General features: G+C 54.4%; 2 protein-coding genes across 3 annotated transcripts in view; both read left to right on the plus strand.

The window, feature by feature from the left end:
• LOC144940808 (cytohesin-3-like) overlaps positions 1-16392 on the plus strand; it is a 39214-nt gene extending 22822 nt beyond the window's left edge. For both annotated transcript variants that reach the window (XM_078867235.1, XM_078867234.1), the window contains exons 2-13: positions 5078-5169; positions 5801-5865; positions 7723-7792; positions 10185-10303; positions 10907-10987; positions 11481-11593; positions 12918-13066; positions 14531-14642; positions 14969-15045; positions 15185-15256; positions 15804-15958; positions 16260-16392. In XM_078867235.1, coding sequence (XP_078723361.1) covers positions 5078-5169; positions 5801-5865; positions 7723-7792; positions 10185-10303; positions 10907-10987; positions 11481-11593; positions 12918-13066; positions 14531-14642; positions 14969-15045; positions 15185-15256; positions 15804-15958; positions 16260-16344 — 1190 coding nt within the window. In that variant the 3' untranslated portion in view covers positions 16345-16392. The remainder of the gene's footprint in view (positions 1-5077; positions 5170-5800; positions 5866-7722; positions 7793-10184; positions 10304-10906; positions 10988-11480; positions 11594-12917; positions 13067-14530; positions 14643-14968; positions 15046-15184; positions 15257-15803; positions 15959-16259) is intronic.
• COX6B1 (cytochrome c oxidase subunit 6B1) overlaps positions 1-25233 on the plus strand; it is a 215377-nt gene that overhangs the window by 113840 nt on the left and 76304 nt on the right. The gene's annotated exons all lie outside the window — the stretch shown is intronic.

Consider the following 25233-nt stretch of genomic DNA (forward strand, 5'->3'; position numbering starts at 1 on the left):
AAGCACTGGAGGCGATTCTGATATGAAATACACAAAGTCACCAGCAAACAAATGAAAATTAACGCTACAAATCCACGCGCTGTGGCGCTAAAAGCACCGCGCACAACACGAAAGAAAAGTCACGTGGTGCTGGTGGTGGTCATCGCGCACGCCACGGTGACGAGCGAGCGCTTCAGAAGGTGAACACGAGGGAGAGAGAAACGCGACTCGGTGCCTGTCACCTGCAACACGCGTTCAGAGTATTGTGGCGGCTGCTATAAATCCCCACGTGATGATAAACCACTTCGTTGAGCTCTCCGTTGGTGGCCAGGTCACCTGGTTGAATAAATAAAACGTGGTTTACAGTGTTTCCGGCTCTGAAGTTCGCTGTCAGAAACGTGGCCACGGGCAGAGGACATGGGACGGAGCAAAGGCTCCATTCCATTCTATTCCTCCTCCGTATGTTGAACTTCATTCACACCGTACGTAGCCAACCGTGCTCGTCGGAGAGGTGCGGGGAAGGAGCGCAACACGTGGTTCGGGAGCTCGATGCCAACATCGCCTGCTGCTGCTGCTGGCCACGATGAGAGGGATTCAGCAGAGAGGGAGAGATCGAGTCGTGTCGCCGTTCCTCCTCCTCGGCTGAAGGAGGAGCGGAGACGTTGGTGGGTTCACTCTCTCGTCTGTGGCTCAAGAGTGGCGCGGCAAGACGAGCGGGGGTGGTGCACGCTTGGACACAGAGAGAGAGAGAGGACCGCGCGGATTAGACGCCATGTGCAGGTTAAGCACGATGACTTATGTTGAATTTGAAAACCGATGTTGACGACTGATTGGATTACTCTGTCATCATCATTATTATTTTTTTTATTCGCTTTCATCATAGATCCTCAGTTGATTGTAATTTCGAGTGTAGTCATTGATGTCGTTGTCAGCTTTCTAGTTCGCTTAGATTGTATCTGTACTTGTGAGTGCAGTTTAATTTATCCGTGCAGCGCTTTGAGATACTTCAGTATACGAAAGTAGCTTCGTAAATTCGAGGCTATCATTCTAATAATGATTATTGTATTATACTAAAAGTAATTATTCTAATAATTTTTATTATGATAATTCTAATAATGATAATATAAGCGGGCTTGGGTAAAAAACGTCGCGATCGGAGGCAGTGGTGCATGGCCGGTGCGTGGATTTTTCTCCGGGTCCTCCGGTTTTCCCCTCCACATTTAGAATCAACATCACGCGTCTAGAGTTGTTGGCTGCTACTATAAATCCCTACTTGATGAGCCACTTCGTTGAGCTATCACATGTGATAGCCAGGTCGCTTCTGAAAAATAACTAAATAGCTTAGTGGGCATTACCTGGTAAAATAACAATAGTTTCGTGATCAAAAATGGTTTAGTTGAGCTTCTTCTCCGTATGGCTGGGGAAGCGGTTGTAGTTTGGCGTCGAGGTTAGCGATCCGTTCAACGGCGTCGGGAAGACGAGGCAGAGTTTGCGAGTGGTGGCGATGCCACCGGGAATGGATCTCACAGGGCCAGGAGCTCGGTTCGTGGGCGATCGTCTGACTTGGGTGGTGGCCACGGTGGCAATTTGGGCTGAACCTCAAGCTCCACTTGCCTGGCCCCGTCCTCTCGCGGTTGTGGGGTTACATCTTGACTTAAAGCTTTCGTGACTGCAGGAATTCATATTCTTGGGTCTTCCGGTAAAGTCACGTCGATAGGTTCAAAGAAAATAAGAAAACACTACGACGTTTCGATCGCAACACAAGCGTTCGTCCGTTTTCTTCCTGATGACGAACGCTTGTGTTGCGATCGAAACGTCGTAGTATTGTAGTTGTGGGGTTGTCCGAATTATACTTCAACTACCGCCCTATAGGCTCACTTGCTGCACTCTGTTTCCCAGCGTTGTATGTTGGACTTCTTTCGCACCGTACGTAGCCAACCGCGCTAATTGGAGGTGCGGCGGTAGGACAACAAACTAAACTCAAAAAGCTGTTCCAAAGAAATGAGTTTGTCCATCGAGATGATCTCAAAGTGCATAGCTCCAGTAGCTTCCTAATATCAGAAGGAAGAGCGTCCCAGATGGCCGAACCATCGACATCACCATCACCTGCATCACGTATGTAGCTATGCTGAACTTCTTACGCGCCATACGTGCGGCGGAAAGACAAGAAACGAAACACACAACGCGGTTCTAAAGAAATGAGTCTTCTCTCTGACACCACCCACCTCCCCCTTCCTCGGCCGTTCAGGGTAACTTGGTCAGGGCGTGACTTCTGTTTTGCTCGTGTGGTTGGCCCGAGGCCGAAGTTTTGCGAGTTTTTGGTTTTAATTCTCCAATCATTTCCTGTCGTTCACACTCGCTTGACGCTATGGTGGCTTGCGTCATAGGCGGATCTGAGCCGACATGAGATTTTTCTTCGTTAACGACTATTGCCTTTGATTCTCGCAATCAAACGTATCGGAAAACATCATCATCAGCGAGCGGCAGCAGAAGCCTGCCATCACACCCCCGCGTGCACAGCTGTGACAAAGACAAGGATCCCCCGAATAGCCTCAACACACTGTTGGGGCAAGTGCTGTTAGCGAGCAGCACCTATGAAGGCCTGCACGACATACGAGGGGGGTGGGTGGCCAGCACCACCACGCACATCGTACCAGGTACTGATTTGAGGTTGAGTCGACCGGTGGGGAAGCCCGGGACCGGTTCAGATAATCGGCACTGCCGTTAGCCGTGAGCGGGAATGGAACTCTGGCCGCTGGCTTAGCAGCGCACACGTGCACGCCGACACGCGGAGTTCGGCGGAGCGGTGGTTACCCATGGCTCGAGGATGGTGGGGGGGGAGGAGGAGGTGGGGATGGGGGGTGAGGAGGAGGTTTGGGGGGGAGGAGGAGGTGGGGGTGGTTGGTGCAGGGAGAAGTCAAAAGCAGAAGAGGAGCCACCTGATGATGACGACGACGACGATGAAACTGGCAGCGAGTGACTGGGACCGCTCGCCACACAGCGGGTGTAGAGGCTGTGTGTGTGTAGGCTGTGTGTGTGTAGGCTGTGTGTGTGTAGACTGTGTGTGTGTAGGCTGTGTGTGTGTAGGCTGTGTGTGTAGGCTGTGTGTGTGTATAGGGTGTGTGTGTGTAGGCTGTGTATAGGCTGTGTGTGTGTAGGCTGTGTGTGTATAGGGTGTGTGTGTAGGCTGTGTGTGTAGGCTGTGTGTGTGTAGGTTGTGTGTGTGTAGGCTGTGTGTATGCTGTGTGTAAGCTGTGTGTAGGCTGTGTATAGGCTGTGTGTAGACTGTGTGTGTGTAGGCTGTGTGTAGGCTGTGTGTATATAGGCTGTGTGTGTGTATGCTGTGTGTGTAGGCTGTGTGTGTGTATGATGTGTGTGTGTGTGTGTATGCTGTGTGTGTAGGCTGTGTGTGTAGGCTGTGTGTAGGCTGTGTATAGGCTGTGTATGCTGTGTGTAGGCTGTGTGTGTGTAGGCTGTGTGTGTGTAGGCTGTGTGTGTAGGCTGTGTGTAGGCTGTGTGTAGGCTGTGTGTGTGTGTAGACTGTGTGTGTATGCTGTGTGTGTATAGGCTGTGTGTATGCTGTGTGTGTATAGGCTGTGTGTAGGCTGTGTGTGTGTAGACTGTGTGTGTATGCTGTGTGTATAGGCTGTGTGTAGGCTGTGTGTGTGTAGACTGTGTGTGTATGCTGTGTGTGTATAGGCTGTGTGTAGGCTGTGTGTGTGTAGACTGTGTGTGTATGCTGTGTGTGTGTGTAGACTGTGTGTGTAGGCTGTGTGTATGTGTGTAGGCTGTCTGTGTGTATGCTGTGTGTGTGTGTGTAGGCTGTGTATAGGCTGTGTGTATGTGTGTAGGCTGTGTGTGTGTGTAGACTGTGTGTGTAGGCTGTCTGTGTGTAGGCTGTGTGTGTGTGTAGACTGTGTGTGTAGGCTGTCTGTGTGTAGGCTGTGTGTGTGTGTAGACTGTGTGTGTAGGCTGTCTGTGTGTAGGCTGTGTGTGTGTAGACTGTGTGTGTATGCTGTGTGTGTATGTGTGTAGGCTGTCTGTGTGTAGGCTGTGTGTATGATGTGTGTGTGTGTGTATGCTGTGTGTGTATAGGCTGTGTGTGTGTGTGTAGGCTGTGTGTGTAGGCTGTGTGTGTGTGTAGGCTGTGTGTGTGTGTGTGTAGACTGTGTGTGTATGCTGTGTGTGTGTAGGCTGTGTGTAGGCTGTGTATAGGCTGTGTGTATGTGTGTAGGCTGTCTGTGTGTAGGCTGTGTGTGTGTGTGTGTAGACTGTGTGTGTAGGCTGTGTGTGTGTGTAGACTGTGTGTGTAGGCTGTGTGTGTGTGTAGCTTCTACACACACGTGTCAGCTGACCCGGGTCAGGGCCACTCGGCCCAGCAGGCAGGGGGGGGGGGCTCCGGCTTCTCGAGTTACGACGCGAGGGGGGGACACGATCGCCCCCCCCCCCAGCAGTCTCTCTCCCTGGGGGTTGGTGGATGTTGACGAGATGGGAGGGCCACTGGTGGCGCTTGATAGCTCATTGGGGGACCCTAAACAGGAATATTTATGGGTTGCCCCCCCCCTTCACCCCCTCCTCCACTGTCCCCCACCGTCCCCCAGTCACACCTCATCCTCCCACCCCCCCCCCCTAAAACCCTAAAAAGTTCTCAGTGTATTTGCACAACCCCCCCAAAAAACATCGAACACACTGGGTCACCCGGTCACGGTGAGCAGGCGAGGACTTGGGGTGGTGGCTCCTCAAATGACATCCTCAAATGTGCTTCTTGTAATATACACCCCCTCCCTCCATCCCTCCATTCAGACTGTGTCCCATCACCATCCCTCCATCCTCCATCCTTCCCTCCATCCATTCAGACTGTGTCCCATCACCATCGCTCTCGTCACAATCGCGTCATCACGATCCATCGCATCACACTCCCCTCTCACCACCAGAACCACTGCCACCACAAGCATCACACTCCTCCATCACCCTCCTCCATCCCCACCACACTCCCCCATCTCCACCAGCGGTACCCTCTCTCCTCTCACGCTTCCTCCCATCTCGCCACCTCTAACCCTGACCTCCTCCTCCTGCACCCCCCCCCCCCCCCCCGTAGCCGCGGGCGCCCTGACCTCGGACGAGCCGGAGGAACTGGCGGAACTCGACGATGTCCATCAGCGGAAGGAGGACCTCCTGGCTGACATCCAGGTGTGTACAGGTGTACGCATACACATAAGTGTACATACACAGGTGTAAGCATACAATCAGGTGTGTGCATACACATACACAGATCATATTCTTAGGTTTTTTCGGTAAAGTCACGTAGGTAAAAAATTTAAATTTAAATTAATAAAAGTAAAATAAAAAATAAAAGTAAAATCACGACGTTTCAGAGACAACACAAGCTTCCGTCTTCTTGTGTTGCCTCCGAAACGTCGTGATTTTTATTTTATTTTTTATTTTACTTTTATTATTTTTAATTTTTCATGTTTACCTACGTGACTTTACCGAAAAAACCTAAGAATATGATTCCTTGCAGTCACGAAAGCTTCAAATCTAGTAATATATACACAGATAAGTGTATTTAAACTCACATGTGTATGCATACTCACTCACAGGTGTTTGCATTCTCACACACAGGTGTGAGTGAATATTGATCAGTGTAGAGGATCCAGGTTCTCGGAATCACTCGCCACCGATGTTGGCCATGGCTCGGAATTGAACTCGGGTGGCCGGGTCCGTGGCACGGCACGCCAACACTGCGCCGTCGCTCCCGGCAGCCTTAACAGGTGCTCGCTGACAGCGGCTGTGCGTGTGGTGTGTGTCCGTATGTCCCCAGCGACTCCAGAATGAGATAGCCGGGGTCATCAGCGAGATGGAGACGCTCGCCTACAGCGAGGAGAGGTGAGCGGCACCGCTCTCTCCCCTCGTCTCTCTCGCCTCGTCTCTCACCCCGTCTATTACCTTACCTCTCACCTCGTCTCTCACCTCTACTTTCCACAACTCTCTCCTCTGCCCATCTCTCATCTCTCCCCACGGTGCGCAGGTGACGTGTGGAGGTGTTAAAGTGGTGTCCCTGCCACCTCGACCAACACGCGTGGAGAGCGTGCACGAGTAGACCACGTGCTCTCTAGAGGGACTCTCTAGAGTAGAGGGGCTCTCAAGAGCTCTCTCCAGTGGGAGTGGTCTTAGCGAGAAATTGCAGTGCTGCACCTTTACCATTTTAGTCTGTGTACTGTGCACGCACGGCTCGAGATAATCGATCTGGATCGTGATAATCCACTGCAGGGTTACTGCGCTCCAGCCCTCCCCACCAACCACCACGCTCCACCACCACCACCACGCTCCACCACCACCACCACGCTCCACCACCACCACGCTCCACCACCACCACGCTCCACCACCACCACGCTCCACCACCACCACCACGCTCCATCTTTCCACGTTCACCAATTGACTCCTCCCCCATTCAAATACAAATTAACTCGTTGCACGCTGCACGCGCCTGATGATTGCTAAACGTGTCCCACGTGACGCGTGGAAAGCAACCGACGCCGTCCATTTTGTTCAGGAAATCTGGGAATCACTGAATCAAAAGGGCGAGGGGTGGGGGCTGTATTGCCCTCATCCCCCCATGGTCCCGCCCCCTCCCCCCCATGGCCCCTCCCCCATCCACTAATTGGAGCAACTGCTTCGAGGCCAATTTCACCCCCTAGGGGAAATCTGGGAGATTGTTTCCCCCCCACCCCACCCCCCCATTCTCCTTACCCCCCCCCAACCCCTCCTTCACCCCTCCCCCCCATTGCCATCCACCCCCTAGCCTCTCCTCCTCCCCACGAGACCTTGATCACTCAACGCCTCCACCCACGGGGTTGGTGGGGGCGGGGATGAGGGGCAGGGGGTGTGAGATCGCCAAGTGTTGAATGTGCACGTGGTGTTGTGCCGAGTGGTTTCTATATCACAATCGGTCACTCCGTGGTGCCACGCGTGCCTTTGTTTTCCTGATCCGCGCCTTCCTCGTCGCCCGAGTGTCATTGCGAGCAAGTTTGCACGCTTGTGTCATCACCATCACCGCCGCCGCCGTCGTCATCGTTCGTGGTCTAGCCTCTGCTGAATGAGGAAGAATGTGACGGCCTCTCATTCTGCGTGGCCCGCTTGCTCCTCTGCCTGTCTCTCGGCGTGCTCCTCCGCCTGCCTTGCTTCCTCCTCTCTGTGCCCCTAAACTAGTGGTTCTTCACCTTTACTGCAGCCTGCAACCCCTTTGGTTATCAATCGTAATTTTTGTATAACGTTAATAAACACATAGGCTTTGACGACACAAAGTAGCGGCACTTACGTGGCCGTGCTTGATTTGTCTTTTCGATGATTTACCTTCGAGGATGTCTCACACCCCCCCAGAAAGGGCATCTCGCACCCCCAGGGTGTGCGTGCACCCCAGGCCAAGAACCAGTGCCTCGTACGATGGCTCCGTGTGTATCGCCCAGGGATGCATCTGTCAACCCCTTTGAGTGCCCACTGAACATCGTGGGTTTCCCTCTGAACTCGTGGCGGCTTCGGTCCAACAGCGAACAAATCCGCAAGCTCATTAGACGCGCGTGACCTTGGCAGTAGCAAACGTGAAGGTTTTGTTTTTGGAGTGGCACCCTTTCAGTATTGACTTTAAGGTTACGTAGATTTTATACAACAACAACAACAAAAATAAACCCCCCCCCCCACCCGGCTATTTGTGTTTGCTTCTTGGTTGTCTGTTTGTCCGTTCAGCTCCAAGACGCTACAGAGGAACAAGCAGCTGGCGACCGGGCGAAAGAAATTCAACATGGACCACAAGAAGGTTCCTGAGATGCGCGCGGCTATCGCTGACCCCCCCCCCCCCCACTCAGTGCCGGATTAAGCTAGTGCGGGGCCTGTAGCATATGTTAGAAAGGCGCCCTAAATAAAATAAAAACCACGTAAATATTCAAACAGACATTTTTAACTCGCATCGTAAAGTAATTGTATTTTTTCATTTTCTATGCAGCCAGATCATACGACAAATCGCTAATCTTAAACACCCAGTCGTTCATAAAAGTTGAAGGCGGTATAGTACTATAGTACTAGAGCAAGTGCAGAATCACTGAACCGGAATTGATAGCTTGAAAGTATTTAGCGCGGGGCCCTTGAAAGTGCTGGGCCCGTCGCTACTACATATGTGTAGCTACTTTTGCTACTGGAATGATCCGGCACTGTGTCCTCCCCCCCTCCCACGAACCTCCAATTATCACGGTTGGCCACGTACGGTGCTAAAGAAGTGCAACGTACGGGGCTTGCCCTCGCTCTACGCGCCTTCGGTTCGTGTGACTTAGGCCGCGTGTATGCACGAACCTATTTCTACCCACAATGCACTCCACACGCAACTCCGCGGTGAGCGCCACGCTGCGCTACGAGCCCGGCCCACCCGAGTTCGATTCCCGCTCACGGCCGCCCACACTGGTGACGATTATCTTAACCGGTCCCGGGGCCTCCCCTCGGTCGACTCGGCCTCGAATGAGTACCCGGTGTTATGTGTTAACATCGCCAGTGGGGAGACAAAGACGGCCGGGCGTGGTGCTGGCCACGCACCCCCCTCGTGCGCTGTGCCGGCCTTCATCGGTGCTCGCTAACAGCACTTGCTCCAGCAGTCTGTTAAGGCTATGCGGGGGATCTTTGTCTTTTTTGTGCAGAAACTCACACACACACACGTGTAGGATGTACAGAAACTCACACACACGTGTAGGATGTACAGACACACACGTGCCGGATGTACAGACACACACACACACACACGTGTAGGATGTACAGACACACACGTGTGGGTGTGTGTTCCACATCCGCCCTGGCTGTAATGGGAAGCCCTCTCTGCGTTAATTGGATCCTATCCCAGCTGTCAACCTTGCCCCGACCATCCTTTTGTGTTCAAGACCCAGGGAGTCGGTGGGGGGAGAAGGGGGAGGGGCGTGGCAGGAGTCCCCCCCCCCCCCCCGTCATTACCCCTAAGACACGAGCTGTAATTAAGCGCAGCGATGTGATTAGATGGGGGTGGTCGGAACAGAAGCCCGGCCGCCAGTGTGGCAATTAAACGTCTGGCCACAAGAGGGGTTAATGGCTATGTTGGGTTGGGGGAGGGGCTGGGGGGGGGGGTTGCTGGATGGCCACGTGGCCAGTACTGTGACGACAGCGCTGGTGATTTACATAAGAAGCTGTTGGCTCGCGATCGGAAGGGTTGCGAGTTCACGTCCTGATTGGCTGGGAGGGAGGGTTGACTCGGCCCATCACCCCTGTGGGAGTCGAGGTCACCGGTAGTTTGTCCAATGGAAGAGACTCGCCCCCCCCCCCCGCCCCCCCCCCCATAGGAACGTGGGTACACTTCTACCACTTCTTTTCACCGCGTCGTCGAAGAGTCGGGCCAACGCACGCTCTAGAAGCAACTCTCTCGCCCCGTGTTCTTCATTGCAAGGCCCACCAGGGACCACTGGCGGCCCCTGGTGGGCCTTCAGTGCGGCCCCTGACGTACGCTCCCCCCCCCACCACCACCCCGGGGAAACACAAAAGTGAAAACACCGCCCCCCCCCCCCCGCCAAATAATCATCATCGTTGTGCTGCTGTTAAACCCCCCACTGGTTTCAAACATGTGGCGGCCCTCACACTGATTAAGTCTTATCGGCCAAAGTACCCCCCCACCCACCTCCCCCTTAGCTAGTTATAATTACTGGTGAAACGTTACGGTACTCAGATTGTAAATGTTGTGGCTTGGCTCTCCAACACACAACCGGTGTGCTGTACTAGTATACTACACTATACACTACATTATACACTATACACTACACTATACACTACACTATATACACTACACTATACTTGTAAATATTGTGGCTTGGCTCTCCAACACACAACCGGTGTGCTGTACTAGTGACAAATTGGCCACTTTCTATTTACGTGACAGCCCTTACTAGTTGGCTGTGTCGGGTGGTGGCGGGTTTGACGAAACATTTATATATTTACGCGATCTAACCCCAAAAAAAACAACCTCTATGATGGACGATATTCGTCGCGGAAGTCTACCACGTGCTAAACTGGGTGAAGACCACCGCCCAAGAGCCATACCTCCCCTTTTTGTTGCGGCAGCAACCTGCCGGATGGCGCCAACCCTGCACCCGCGTGCTGTTTGTTGAGAGAGCGCGCGGCATTCCGTGCGTGACGCTCCGCAGGGCATCGACTTCCTCATCACGAACGAGCTGCTGCAGCGCACGCCCGAGGACATCGCCCAGTTCCTGTGCAAGGGTGAAGGCCTCAACAAGACGGCCATCGGGGACTACCTGGGGGAGCGGTAGGGAGCCCCGCCCCCCCCCCCCCCCCCCCCCCGTTGTGAACCTTCTTCACTCACCCCCTATCCTGAACCTTACTCCCTCACCCCCTATCCTGAACCTTACTCCCTCACCCCCTATCCTGAACCTTACTCCCTCACCCCCTATCCCGAACCTTACTCCCTCACCCCCTATCCTGAACCTTACTCCCTCACCCCCTATCCTGAACCTTACGCCCTCACCCCCTATTCTGAACCTTACTTCCTTACCATATCCTGGACCTTACTAACTCACCCCCTATCCTCAAGCTTACTTACTCCCTCACCCTATTCTGAACCTTTCTCCTCACCCCCCTTTCCTGAACATTTCTCCCTCACCCCTATCCTAAACCTTACTCCTCACCGTATCCCGAGCCCTGACTCTCACCCTACCCCCAACCTGAACCCCCCCATTGTCCACCACTATGCCACCTGGCTCCCAACAACCCTCCCATTGCAGTCCCCTCTCATCTCACCTCCCCTCTCAGCCTCTCCCACTCTCTCCCCCCCTCTTATCTCCTCCCCTCTCATCTCCTTCTCATCTCCCCCCCACGTGCCCCCCCCCCTCCCATCCCAATCCCCCGACAGGGATGAGTTTAACCTCAAGGTGCTGCAGGCCTTTGTGGAGCTGCACGAGTTCGCAGGCCTCAACCTCGTGCAGGCTCTCAGGTGAGACCAGGCCTCACATCGCGACCCAGGAGAGAATATCTCCGCGGCCCGGCACACCACCGCCGCCGCCGCGTCCGGCATGCCCCTCGGTGTGGCCGCTGCCGCCGCTGGTCACGTGGCCTCAGTCCACCGGCGAGCCAGACGCGGCGCACCTGGACGCTCGCGCGACTCGGCAGGTGCTCTGCTGCGGATGAGCCAGCGCCTGCTGGTGATGTTGATAATGGTGTTGTTGTTGATGGTGTTGATGATGATGATGATGGTGTTGATGATGGTGTTGATGACGGTGTTGATGATGAAGATGATGTCGATGTTGTTGACGATGTTGTTGATGATGATGGTGTTGATGATGATGATGATTTTGATAATGATTATGTTGATGATATTGACGATGATGATGTCGATGATTTTTTTGATGATGATGATGCTGTCGATGTTGACGGCGATGTTGACGGCGATGTTGACGGTGATGTTGATGATGATGATGATGCTGCAGGCAGTTTTTGTGGAGTTTCCGCCTGCCCGGGGAGGCTCAGAAGATCGACCGCATGATGGAGTCGTTCGCCGCCCGCTACTGCCAGTGCAACGCAGGCGTCTTCCAGTCCCCAGGTACTCATTTCAGGCTGAGTCGACCTAGAGGAGGTTCCCACCCAGATTTTCTTTGCACGCATCCAAGTTCAATGTATTCGCCGTTGACTTTCGTCATCCGTGTGACAAATCAAATGAACTCAAACTCACCTTCGTGATCAGTAACCCTAAGGATTACGACGCGTTCATTTGTATTTAACATGCACAGATGATTTGTGGCTGAGTAATCATCATTGTAATCACCATCACTATCATTACCATCGCCATTATCGTCACCATCACCACCACCATCATCATCACCACTACCATCAACATCATCATCACGACCAAAATCATCATATATCCATCTTCACCAAAACCAACATTATTACCACCACCGCGACCACCATCGTCATCATCACCACCATCATTACCATCGCCACCATCACCACCATCACCACCATCGTCACCGCAGTCATTTACTCCCTGCCCAGCCTCTGCGCTCGCTGCTCGCTACGCGCGAGGTTGCCGTGGCGACGCTCGTTTAGCATTTCCAAAGCGGCCTTTTCACGCGAGGCCTCGGGGGGCACAAACACGGGGAGGGGGGGGGGGCAGGGGGGTAAACAAAACACGGGGTTGGGGGGGGCGACGATGAGAAAGGGACCTTTGTGGCCACGGCGCTGGCACTGCGTCCGCTCCCACGCCCGGCTCCTCCTCCTCCCGAGAACGTGGGTCAAGGTCGTTCGCTCGGCCAGGTGAGGGCTCCCACCTGGGGGGGCAGCGGCTCCCCTCGCCAGGCAAACCTGGGGCGAGCGCACCCACCAGTGGGCAGAATCGCCCTCACCGTCTTCGTCATCATGATCACCATCGTCACCATCATCATCATCACCATCATCACCATCGTCACCATCATCACCATCATCATCATCACCATCATCACCCTCATCACCATCATCACCATCACCATCATCACCCTCATCACCATCACCATCATCACCATCATCACCGTCGTCACCATCATCACCATCATCACCGTCGTCGTCGTCACCGTCGTCGTCGCTACCATCATTTTAATATTATCATCACTGCCATGGTCATCATCGATCATCATTCTCGCGTGCGTGCGTGTGTGTGAGCGTGGGTCTGCCCCGTGACCTCCTGCCAGCGGGCGTTCGACACTTCACGTGGCCTCAAGGTGCACATAGCCTGGCACAAACGTCGAGGTGACGGTTGTTGTTGTTGTGTGTACGTGGTCGGGCATGGCGCTGGCCTCCCACCCCCTAGGTGCTCGCAAACAGCACTTGCCCCAACAGTCTGTTCGAGGCTATACGGGGGAATCTTTGTCTTTGTGCGCGCGTGCGTGCAGACACGTGCTACGTGCTGTCGGTGGCGATCATCATGCTGAACACGAGCCTCCACAACCCGAACGTGCGCGAGAAGCCCGGCGTGGAGACGTTCATCAGCATGAACCGCGGCATCAACGCTGGCGGGGACCTCCCCGAGGGGCTGCTCAGGGTGCGTGAGCACGTGTGCACGTGTGCGTCTGTGCATGCGCGCGTGTGTGTCTGTGTGTGTGCGCGTGTGTGTCTGTGCGTGCGCGCGTGTGCGCGTGTGTGGAGCGGTTAGCACGCTGCGCTATGAACCTGGCGACCCGGGTTCGATTCCCGCTCACGGCCAACACCAGTGACGATTATCTGAACCGGTCCTGGGCCTGTCCTAGGTCTACTCAGCCTCAAATGAGTACCTGATGCAGCGTGTAAAAGCATCGCCACCCACGCCCTCGTGTGCCGTGCCAGCCTTCATAGGTGCAACTCGTGAACAGCACTTGCCACAAGAAGTCTGTTCAAGGCTATGGGGGGGGGGGGGGTTTGTGGTGTGTGTATGTGAAGAGATGGAATCTGTGAGCTGAGAGGTGTGGGGAACTTATTATCCATCTGTCTCGGCATCATCTGATTGGTTGAGTTCTTGAACCGCTGATCGGGGGAGTCATCGATTACTCAAACCATCAGCGTGCCCATCTCTGTTCCAGTCAACTCTCCATTGTTGAGGGCAGGGGCGGTTTCTTCATTAGGGCGATTGGGCGACGCACCACCAATGTCATTCAACCACAGAGTCACGCTAGCCGTCACTGTGCCTCTGGATATAGTCCAATCAGCGTCATGCTACGTTCTGTGGAGTACCGCCTCTTTTTGGGCGATTTCCCTCCAGCTGAGAATCGCCCCGAGTGGTCCCATAGACTTACATTCAAAGATGTTTTTTTTCGAACGGGGCGCTGCAATGCATTCTCTATGGCTTCCGGGAGGGCTCGCCCTAACGTGCTTACGTCATCATACGTGCTTACGTCATCATACGTAAGCACGTTTCATCCAACAATATAATTTGTCGCCACCTAGTGGAATCTTTAATAAAAGAAACTTGAGTGGTTTGTTTTAATAGTGAGTATAGAAACAAACAAGATGTATTGTAAGAGTCACTTTATTTTTCATTAATATTAAAGAAGTGAAGTTGTCTTTACATGCTTAAGCTGTTAATTTATCCATTGCATGGGTGGACCTTATCCTTATCAATCATCCAGACATTTGCCTCCCCTGAGAAATTTTGCAGGAGCCGCCACTGGTTGAGGGTAATGGCAGGGAGACATGCCCCGGATAAATCAACGCACATCCGAGTTGGGTTACAAAACACATGAATTACTATAATTATTATAATTGGAACGGGCATGAAAACGGGAACCTCACCGTTCGGTTGAATTCCCTCCCAAGGCGACCAACTCGCTCGCGACCTCGTGAGTCGCTGACCCTCAACGAGCGAGGAGCAGACGATTTAATAGCCCAGCCCGGGCGTTGTAGATTCAACATTCATTCCCCCGTACCCCTCACCCCCCCCCCCCCCATTACGTTTTATCCACAACTCAGATCATCCACGACCCGGCCCCCCGGCGGCTAACGGAGCTCTCCGTGCCTGTCTGTGCGTGCGCAGAATCTGTACGACAGCATCAAGAACGAGCCGTTCAAAATTCCCGAGGACGACGGCAACGACCTGACGCTCACCTTCTTCAACCCCGACCGCGAGGGCTGGCTGCTCAAGCTGGGTGCGTGACATTCTATACTACTGACGCAAAGTTTTGCTGGCTGGCTGGCTGACTGGCTGGCGCTTCGGGCGGATCGCACGCATGTTGCGAAACTCCCTTCCCGTGACCGTACGCGAGCTATCGGTGACCTGGCTGCGGACAAACCAGATCACTCGACGTGACGTGAGAGAGCCCCGTTCAATCACGGGCAGCGGCTGACAACCCAGATTCGAACCCAGGCGCTCGGCGGTGCGGGCCCTGGGGCGCTCCGACCTCTGACCTCACTGCGCTTGTTGTTGTTGTCGTCGTCCTCGTTGTTGTTGCCGCTGCTGCGCGTGGCGGTATAGGCGGGCGCATCAAGACGTGGCGGAGGCGGTGGTTCATCCTCACCGACAACTGCCTCTACTACTTCGAGTACACCACGGTGAGACGCTCGGACTCACGGTGCCGGTGGGGGGGGGGGGGGGGGCGCTCCACACCTCGGTTTTCCACTGCGGTCAACCCGAGCCGTGCCGCCTGATCGCTCCCGCAATGAAACGCGCCGCTCGCTGTGCCCCCTCCAGGACAAGGAGCCGCGGGGGATCATCCCCCTGGAGAACCTAAGCATCAGGGAGGTGGTGGACCCCAAGAAGCCTGTGAGTGGCGGTTCTACTCACCACCACCACCATCACCACCATCACCACCACCACCATCACCACCACCACCACCATCATCACCACCATCACCATCATCACCACCACCATCACCACCACCATCACCACCGCCATCATCACCGCCATCACCACCACCATCACCACCTTCATCACCTCTGCCACCATCACCAACGCCATCGCATATAACCATCACCACCATCTTTACCAACACTGCCATCATCACCATCATCATCATAACCACCGCGCGACACCCATCATCAGCACCGATACAGCCACCGCCGTCGCCACCACTGCAACCACTGCCACCACCGCCATCACGACCACTGCCGCTGTCACCACAATCACCAGCGCAGCCGCCACCACCAACCACCACCACTAAAATGAAGCTGTCGGGTTTTTTCTCCTGCTGTTTACCTGCGATTGATGTCACTTTATCCGGACACTTGAAACTTGAACTTGAACCCACACCGCCACCCGTGCCCCCCACCCACACCGCCCCTCCCTCCCTCCCCCGCCCCTCCCTGCCCAGAACTGCTTCGAGCTGTACATGCCCAACACCAAGGGGCACGTGATCAAGGCGTGCAAGACGGACGCGGACGGCAAGGTGGTGGAGGGCAACCACGAGGTGTACCGCATCTCGGCGCCCACGCCCGACGAGAAGGAGGAGTGGATGAAGAGCATTCGGTAAGCGCGGCGCCGCGTCCTCACCTCCTCACTCACCACCGCGCCGCGTCCTCACCTCCTCACTCACCACCGCGCTGCTCCTCACCTCCTCACTCACAACCTCGCCACGTGGCTGGCTGTGAGCCAGCGACGTGCAGGCAGCAGCGAGGGTTGGTTGATCACCGCACACACAGATGGTGCAGATTCAGCGCCTTGGTCATTGTGTCTCAATGGTGTCGCCTCCTGTCTCCCACCCACCACCCTGCTGCCCCCCACCCTGCACCCGCCCTGCTCCACCCCCGCACCCTGTTGCACCCCCCAGGGCCAGCATCAGCAGGGACCCCTTCTACGACATGCTCGCCATGCGGAAGAAGAAAATCTCCAAGTCCAAGGCGACCCCCGACTGAGCGTGCTGGGGGTGGAGGCAGCGGCGGCAGCAGCGTGGGTGCCGGCTGGGGGTGGGGGGGGAGGGGGTGGGGGAGGTGGGGGGGGGGGTGGGGAGGGGGGCATTGCCCCCCATGGCAGCGCACCTGGCGTGTGGACACTCGCACTGTCTGCTTGTTTCGCGGGCGAATTTGTTGAAGCATCGCCACTCCCCCCCCCGCCCACCCTCTCTGTTGGTACGAGCGAGCGGGGAGGGGGGGGGGGGCCCTTCTGGCAAGGGCCCTAACCCCCCCCCCCCCTACTTCCCCGGCTTCCTCCACCTCCTCCTCACCACCACTCGCTCCCCCGCGCTGCAAGTCTCCGACCGTCCGCTCCAGTGGGCGTCTCTGCATGTGGACGTGTGCCGGGAGCCGGTGTGCTCACCGCCACGGCGCAGCGCGGTGTAAATACTGGACTCGTGCCGGGACGCGGCACCCCCCCACCCGCGTCCCCCCCCCCCCCCCATCCATGGACGTTGACGAGAAGAGACGACCCGCATCACCCCCCCCCCCCCACCAAGCATGAATGGTACGCGCCACCCCCTCTGTCCCGCACGCGACACAACTCGGAACGCGCCATGTATCGGGGACGCGGGGGGCTCCGGCGGTGGCGGCGGCGGTGGGGTTCACAGCTTCTCCGTCGCCTGCCCCACACGTTCATCCCGCAGCAAAGCTATATTTTAAGAGCCACTTGAATGACTTTACAATTACCGACAGTGTTTATCTGCACGGCTCGAGGCAGGCCGTGATAGCGGAGGTTGTCGATATTCGGGCAGACGGGGAGCGGCGATACCTCCTCTTGCCCACCCCCCCCCCCCCCCCGTCGGTCCGTCAGTCCTGCCACGTTGCTTCCAGCTGTCCTCGGACTCCGCAACAGCTCAGCGGTGGCAACCCGACGGCCGCGTTAAGGCCCGCCCGCCCGCTCGCTCGCTGCGCCGGCAAAGCAATTGGGACGGCGTGCCACGTTCTAGGACCGGAGCTGTCGGTCGTGGGTGGAGACACGTCCGCGTTGATCGGCGAAGTACGCCGCGACAAGCCGCAGAGCGGACCGACGCCCAATAGTGGAATCCCGTCTCTGCCTCGAGCGAGCGGGAGAGACGGGTTGCACTCTGCGACTCCCCGCAGAGAAGTCCGCGTTCAGTTCATCCGGTTGCACGACCGATCGCCGAGGAGCGAACCCCGGCTAGAGTTGTAATTTATCCTTGCCTGGAGCACCACACCCTGCCTTGACCCAGCCTTGACCCAGCCTTGACCTTGCCTTGCTAAGACTCTTGCCCGGACACGCCCGGAAGTGCAGGTGCTGAATCAGGAATGTGGCCGAGCAGCTTCAGCTGTGGGCACGGGGCGGCAGGTGGCTAGGGGGTTACGATGGGGGGGGGGGGGGGGGGCTTAACCCTCTCCTCGATCCGTGCAACACTCACACCAGCTTGGCATTCAGACACGAGCCTTGTGCGGTGAAACCGCAAGGTGTCACCGCTAGCAGGGCGTGAGCCGCGCCTGCGCGTCTAACACGTGCGCCCCTGCTAGAGGCAAGCTTGCGCTCTCTCTGGTTTGTGGACGTTAATTTTCTAGGCAGAAATGTTTATGAACAAAAAAGAAAATGTGTTCCCCCGTTATTCCATCCGTCACGTGATTTTATTTCAGCACCCACGTGCTCGGCAGCGGAGGTGGGCGAGCCGAGCCGAGCCGAGCAGAGGCGCGTACCGCAGGTTTGGGAGTTTTGGGGGGCCGGGGGGACGTTGCCACCTTCCTTTCCTCCGCTTCAAATGATAGCTCAACAACAAACGTGGCTTGTCGTCATTATCGTCGTGTGGACATTTCTAGCAGCCAAATGCTCTAAGTGCGTGACGTTCATTCTAAATGCGGAGGGAAAGACCGGAGAGAAACTAAATCCACACGACCACAGGGAGAGAGAGACACGCAAACTCCAAACATACAGCAACAGGCGTCAGGGTCCGGTTCGAACCCACGACCTCCTGTAGACCAGGCGAGGTAGTTAACATCTCCGAGCCACCGTGATGATGATGAGAGAGACGCAAACTCCTAATATACAGGCAATGTGGCCGTACAATCTGCAGCGGGGCTTCCCAGCCCGCATAGCTGGCGTCTTCCGCCAGCTATGCCGTGCCCCCCGCTCATCCCCTAAACGACAGCGGCCCCCCATTCCCCCTACGCAGGGAGCTCGGCCGGACGCACGGCTCCCCAACACGGCGCTATTGCCGAGGCGCGAGTGCGTTCAAATATTAAAACGGCGTCATCGTCTGTGCCCCGCGGGGCTCTAGCGAGGGGCGCGCGGTGCGGTGCTTGCGTGCGTCACCTCGTCTTTGGAACGCGTCAAAATCCGCAAAGGGCTATCACTCACACACACGTGGATACACTCACACACGCACACGAGGGTACACATAGACACACACGTGGGTACACATAGACACACACGTGGGTACACATAGACACACACGTGGGTACACTCACACACACGTGGGTACACTCACACACGTGGGTACACTCACACACACGTGGATACACATAGACACACACGTGGGTACACATAGACACACACGTGGGTACACACACTCACACGTGGGTACACATAGACACACACGTGGGTACACATAGACACACACGTGGGTACACTCACACACACGTGGGTACACACAGACACACACGTGGGTACACATAGACACACACGTGGGTACACTCACACACACTCACTCACACGTGGGTACACACACTCACACGTGGGTACACACAGACACACACGTGGGTACACATAGACACACACGTGGGTACACATAGACACACACGTGGGTACACATAGACACACACGTGGGTACACTCACACACTCACACGTGGGTACACATAGACACGTGGGTACACATAGACACACACGCCGTGGGGCACAAGTGCGACTTCAGTATTATCCGTGTCATAGTTGTAGTATTATTATCGTGTGCCTGTGCCTGCCACGATGTTGGGAGTTTGTAGCAGATGAACCCATTACTCGAGGAGCTGTTCCCAAGCAAGCGTGATGTGTAGCATATCAGTTCATTGTACGGCAGCTAACGAGAAACGAAAGAACGACTTTGCAAAAGGCGGCCACCACGGCAGTGGGCTACCGACGGTACGGTTGCGGTCACCGCGAATGTTGTTGTTGTTGTCGTTGTTTATTTTCTTCTTTAAGCGTCAACACGACTTTCATTTTTCAAAGATTTTTCTTTTCAGCGGCGATGTTATTTCGTCAACGTTTCGAAAACTTTTTTTCTCGAAAGATCGAGGGCCCCCCCCCCTCCAGCCCCCCCTCCCTCCAGCCCCCCCCCCGCTCCATTCCTCTCTCCAGCCCCCCTCCCTCCAGCCCCCCCTGCCCCCACCCCACCGTATTGACGAAGAGGCTGGAGGAGTCCCACGACCTTCGCTGCGGCGTAGGTTTTACATTTCAAAAAAAAATCCCCGGGGCGGATTCTTTCTCTGTTTTGTTTGTTGTTGTTGTCGTTGTTGGTCTCCTCAAAGCCGCATTGAGCAGCCAAGCCACGAGCTGAAACCCCCCCCCACCCCCCCACTTGCAGCAGGGGGTGGGCAGAGATGTCCTGGGACGGGTAGCAGCAACAGACCCCGGTGAGATGCCGCGTGCCCTTGCTGTTCCCGAGACCGCCTTCACCGTGGCAGAGATTTATTCCGGGACGGGTTTCGTGCGTGTGGTGGAGGGTGGGGGGGGGGTTACAATCAGACTCTCGATGTGCAGAAAGCCGCGGCAATGATGTTACCGGCCAGTGTTGTTCCGGTTGACCACGAAGGCAGATGGCCCTTGCCTTCCTTTCCCGCTGTGCGAAGACGAACAGTCAATCAACCCATTCTTTGGGTCTTTCGGTAAAGTCACGTAGATAGGTTCAAAGAAAATAACAAAAAAAACTACGACGTTTCGATCGCAACACGAGCGATGTGTGTTCAAGTTCAAGTTCATTTATTAGGTAGAGCCCTGTGAGCCATTCGGCTCTTGAATCGGGTGCAACCGCAACAAGCAAAAAACAAAAACATGAACAAAAAACAGCTTAAAGTGAATATGTGACTAAGTGCAAACAGAAAATCCAAGAAAAGACAGCGAAATATTGCAGAAAAAACACCGTACACCAACGCTGTGTGCAAAAATCCCAGTGGGATGCGATCGCAACGTGACTTTTACCGAAAGACCCAAAGCATATGAATTCCTGCAGTCACGAAAGCTTTAAGTCAAGAGTCGGTCACCTTCCAGATGTGTTTGGCGTCGCTGCTGCTGCTGCTGCTGGTGGTGATGGACCACACACATTTCCTAACGTCTCCACCCCCCTTCCTTACATGTTTGCGCTCGCGTTCGGTCGTTCGTCCGTTTCCTTCGCAAAGCGATGCAGCCAATAGATGCGGGCATTAACTGGCAGGGGATTGCCACGACAACGTCCGTGACTGCCCTCCTCGGCAGTGGCACATGTGGGCAGCCCACGCCGGCTTTGCCACCCTCTCTCGAAGGGGTTTCGAGAGGGACTTTCTCAACTCGTCAAAAGTGTCGCTCGACAACTGACCCGGTTACTAGACGTATCAGAATCTTTATTTAGACTCGGGGGCGAGGAATCCGATGAGCTATGAAGCTCTTCATCAACAGAAATTCCCCGTAGTACGGGGCGGGTCTTTAAACGCGGACCGGGGAAACTGCTCACGAATCTGCGTGGTGTCCTCGTCCCAGAAAGCCATCCTTAGATTTTATATCGCCAGTAAAAACTAAAATAAAGTTGCGTGTGTTTGTGTGTGCACGAGGGGAACGCAACATCGGTCACGTGGGCATATAGACGACAAACCCGACTCTTCGGTTTAAAAAAAAACTGAACTGAAAAAAAATGGGAACAAAAGTAGATATATAAAAGAAATCGTCTTTATTTTGTTATTGAATTTAAACCAGCTAGACGCGGGGGTCTCCGTCAAAGGGGGTTGTCTCTGTGGCAATTGGCCATGCTGGGGGGGGGGGGGTCGGGGATGTTGCATTTGACACAGCAGGGGGCACAGGTCATCTCAGTCAGTCGACCCATGGCACCTGCTGGGTCTGGCTCTGTCCCGTGACCTCCCGCTGCCAGCGGGCGTTCGACCACTTCACGTGGCCTCAGCGTGCACATAGCCTGGCACAAGCGCCGTAGCGACGTCGCCGCCACTTAGTGGCGAATGGCGGTTGTTGTCGATGTTGTTGCAGTTTGCGGCCTCGACAGCAGAGGGCAGTGATCGCTCACTGCCGGATCAAGGCCTCGTTACGCATCCGTGGTGGGAAGGGAGCGGGGAGGGGAGGTGGGGGGTGGGGTTGTTCAGCCATACTTCACCACGCTGAACACAACTCGAGCGAACAGAAAGTCTCCTCCGTTGTTGATGGGGAATGCGAGCCCCGCGGGGAGGGGAACAACAACAAGGTGGCCTGGACGCGTTGAATACAGGGTGATCCATTTACAGATACCCATGGAGATATGATCACACACGCGACTGCATGTTTGTATGCCTCTGTACGACTCCCACCAATCTCGAATTTTGAACACCGTCTTCCTCGCTGTAAGATGTCGAGTCCATCGGCTTTTCGCGGCGATATCCAAGCAGACGCTGAGAGGCAATGCGAGTCGTGAGTGCTGTATTTGTCCAACGGGTCGTCGCGTTGGCTGCGGACGAGCCCATTGGTTTGCGATGTGAATGGGGAGGAATGTCCCTGTCAGGTGCCCTTGATGCCATCCCAGGTTGGTGGTCGTGGCGAGGTTGCGTCTGATTCTCTGGGTGCGTGACAACACAGCTCGGCTGTGGCAGTCCACCGCGGGATAAATGCCCTCCGTCCCACGCTCAATTGGCCGCGAGGGTTGTGTCGCCCATACTTCACCACGCTGGTCTAACTAAAATATTTTATTTTTCCAGGGAAGGCCCATTGAGCTATTACTATACTGCCATTTTTCAGAAGCGACCTGGCCACAAATGATAGCGCAATGAAATGGCTTATCATCGTGTGGAAATCTATAGCAGCCAAATACTCGAAACGCATGTCGCTTCTATATGTGGAGGGAAAACCTGGAGGACCCGGAGAAAAAAAAATCTACGCGACCACGATGTGAGAGAGACACCGCAAACTCCAAATATGCAGCGGGCGTCAGGGGTCGGGATCGAACCCACGAACTCCTACACACCAGACGAGGTAGTTAACATCTCCTAGCCACCGTGATGATGATGAGAGAGAGGCATTCAAACTCCAAATATCAGCGGGCGTCAGGGGTCGGTATCGAACCCACGAACTCCTGTATACCAGGCGAGGTAGTTAACATCTCCTAGCCACCGTGATGATGAGAGAGAGAGAGACATTCAAACTCCAAATATCAGCGGGCGTCAGGGGTCGGGATCGAACCCACGAACTCCTACACACCAGGCGAGGTAGTTAACATCTCCTAGCCACCGTGATGATGAGAGAGAGAGAGACATTCAAACTCCAAATATCAGCGGGCGTCAGGGTCGGGGCCGAACCCACGAACTCCTGTATACCAGACGAGGTAGTTAACATCTCCTAGCCACCGTGATGATGATGAGAGAGAGGCATTCAAACTCCAAATATCAGCGGGCGTCAGGGTCGAGGCCGAACCCACGAACTCCTGTATACCAGGCGAGGTAGTTAACATCCCTGGTGGGGAAGGGGGGGGCCCGGGACAACCGGTTGAAGACGCAACCTCTCCAGCGATGCTGCTCGTGAATTGACTGCAGGTGGGCCGTGCGTGGTTCACAGCGCAGTGCGCTAACCACTGCGCCACCACTCAACACGAGTACAGACACGTTGTGGTGCTCCATTTCTCAACGTGTCCGATGAGAGTGAATGATGCGATGGACATTGTGTTGAAGTTTTGCCACATTTGGGTTGCATCAGTTGCTGCTCTTGGCACACGGATGAATAATGTTTTATTGGGAGCTACACTGCAGACGTGTGACCCCCTCCTCCCCCATCGCCAATGAGCCGTCTGACTCCAACGTTGTCCCAACGCGAGCTGCATGTGGGGTGAGCGTTGTGAGCCTGTGGCCATTTGCTAAATAGTAATAATTTACTCGAGACCGTGGTCAACCCACTGCTGGATGGCCTCCCCACCATCGCAGGTTGTTCGTCCAGATCCCACCACGGTGCTTGGTGCTGGTCGGTGGGGAGGTAGTGGCCTCCAGATCCGACATCACTCTCCATTGATGTTTGTTTGCCGTGGTCGGGAATTGAACTCAGGTATGCCGGGTTCGGAGCGCAGTGCGCTGCCCAACTGTGCCACTGCCGCCGCCACCCTCTGTTTTACCCCATCTGTCCATAATTGTGTCAATGATGACCGATTCCACGTCTAAGTGTGTCTGCTCTTGCCGCCGTGTGCACTTCGTAATAATCAGTATTAAAACACGTGTTACTAAAAGGATTGGATAGGAAAAAAAACAAAGCCGTTCTAAACCCCGCAAGGTGACCCCCGTGTAATTATGAAGGCGTTTATACTTGAGCCACAGTTGTCCCTTGTTTGAGTAGATGTATCCATTAACTGTGCAATGTCTTTGTTTTCAAGCCATTACGATACAAATGCAGAATTTGCCATGAAATCCGTTGTCTTGGATCGAAGGAGGGAAATAAGTTTGTTTTCGTTTGTTCAGTATTCCGCAAGTCGTTGTGATTAACACCCGTGGCTCTCAGCAGCCGTGGGAATAATGTGCGATGTTTTTCACGGTTTTTTTGTATCAAATCGGACAGATTTAGTTAAAAATATATATATTGAACTAAAATGACCCCGGGTGTAAGAAATTGTTGAATGTTGAACTGTAACAATTTACGTTGTTCAATTAATACTTCAGTGTTATGAAGAAAAATAATAATAAATGTTTGGGAGGGGGGGGGGGTAAAATTGTCAATGTCTGTCCCCCAATGCATTGCGCAGCGGGTTCCTGATAAAAACAAACAAAAACCACGGCGTTGTTCTCGTTTTCTAAATAACCGCGACTGCTGTTTCTGTTGTCCTTTTTCCCATTTATGTTTTATTAAATAAGAGGTTACCCTTCGCCGCGCGTGCCATTTGTGCGTTCGCGTGCCCTGAGTTTTGTCGGCATCAAAGCCACTGCAGATGTGTGGCCACGATCGTCAGACTGCACCGCGGGTGATGAGGCAAAGCATTTACAGGCAGCAAGTAGCAGCAGCAGCCCTGTCAAGCTACCACAGCTCGGGTGAGCTTACCAGTGCCGGATTATCCTCGTAGCAAAAGTAGATACATATGCTACGGGCAACGCACTTTCAAGGGCCCCGCGCTAAATGCTTTCAAGCAATCAATTCCGGTTCAGTGATTCTGCACTTGCTCCATTACTATAGTACTATACTGCCTTCAACTTTTATGAACGACCGGGTGTTTAAGGTTCGCGATTTGTCGTATTATCTGGCTGTATAGCAAATGAAAAAATGCAATTACTTTACTATGCAAGTAAAAAATGTGTTTAAATATGAATGTTTTTTTTTATTTAGGGCCTCTTTATAACATATGCTACAGGCCCCGCACTAGCTTAATCCGGCACTGGAGGTTAAAACAGCGCACGCCACTTTGATGAGAAACGGAGGCGAAACCAGTGGCGTTATGACAAGTATTTATGAATCTCAAGTACAAATGAAAACGAGGTAAACAAATTCGCTCTCAGAACTCCATTCATCACCGCCCCCCCTCCCCCTTTCACACACTTCGAGAGCCGCTTTAATAAAAGGTGACACCACCAGCAACAACACAAATCCTGAGGAGACTGAAATTGTTGAAAAACAAAAGCAAAATAAAAGTTACAAACTACATTCAGGGATTAAGAAACCGCCGTTTTCACTTGAACCAACGCCACACACACGCACG

The sequence above is a fragment of the Lampetra fluviatilis genome, chromosome 23 (assembly GCF_964198595.1).
Source record: "Lampetra fluviatilis chromosome 23, kcLamFluv1.1, whole genome shotgun sequence".
Classification (NCBI taxonomy): Eukaryota; Metazoa; Chordata; class Hyperoartia; order Petromyzontiformes; family Petromyzontidae; genus Lampetra; species Lampetra fluviatilis.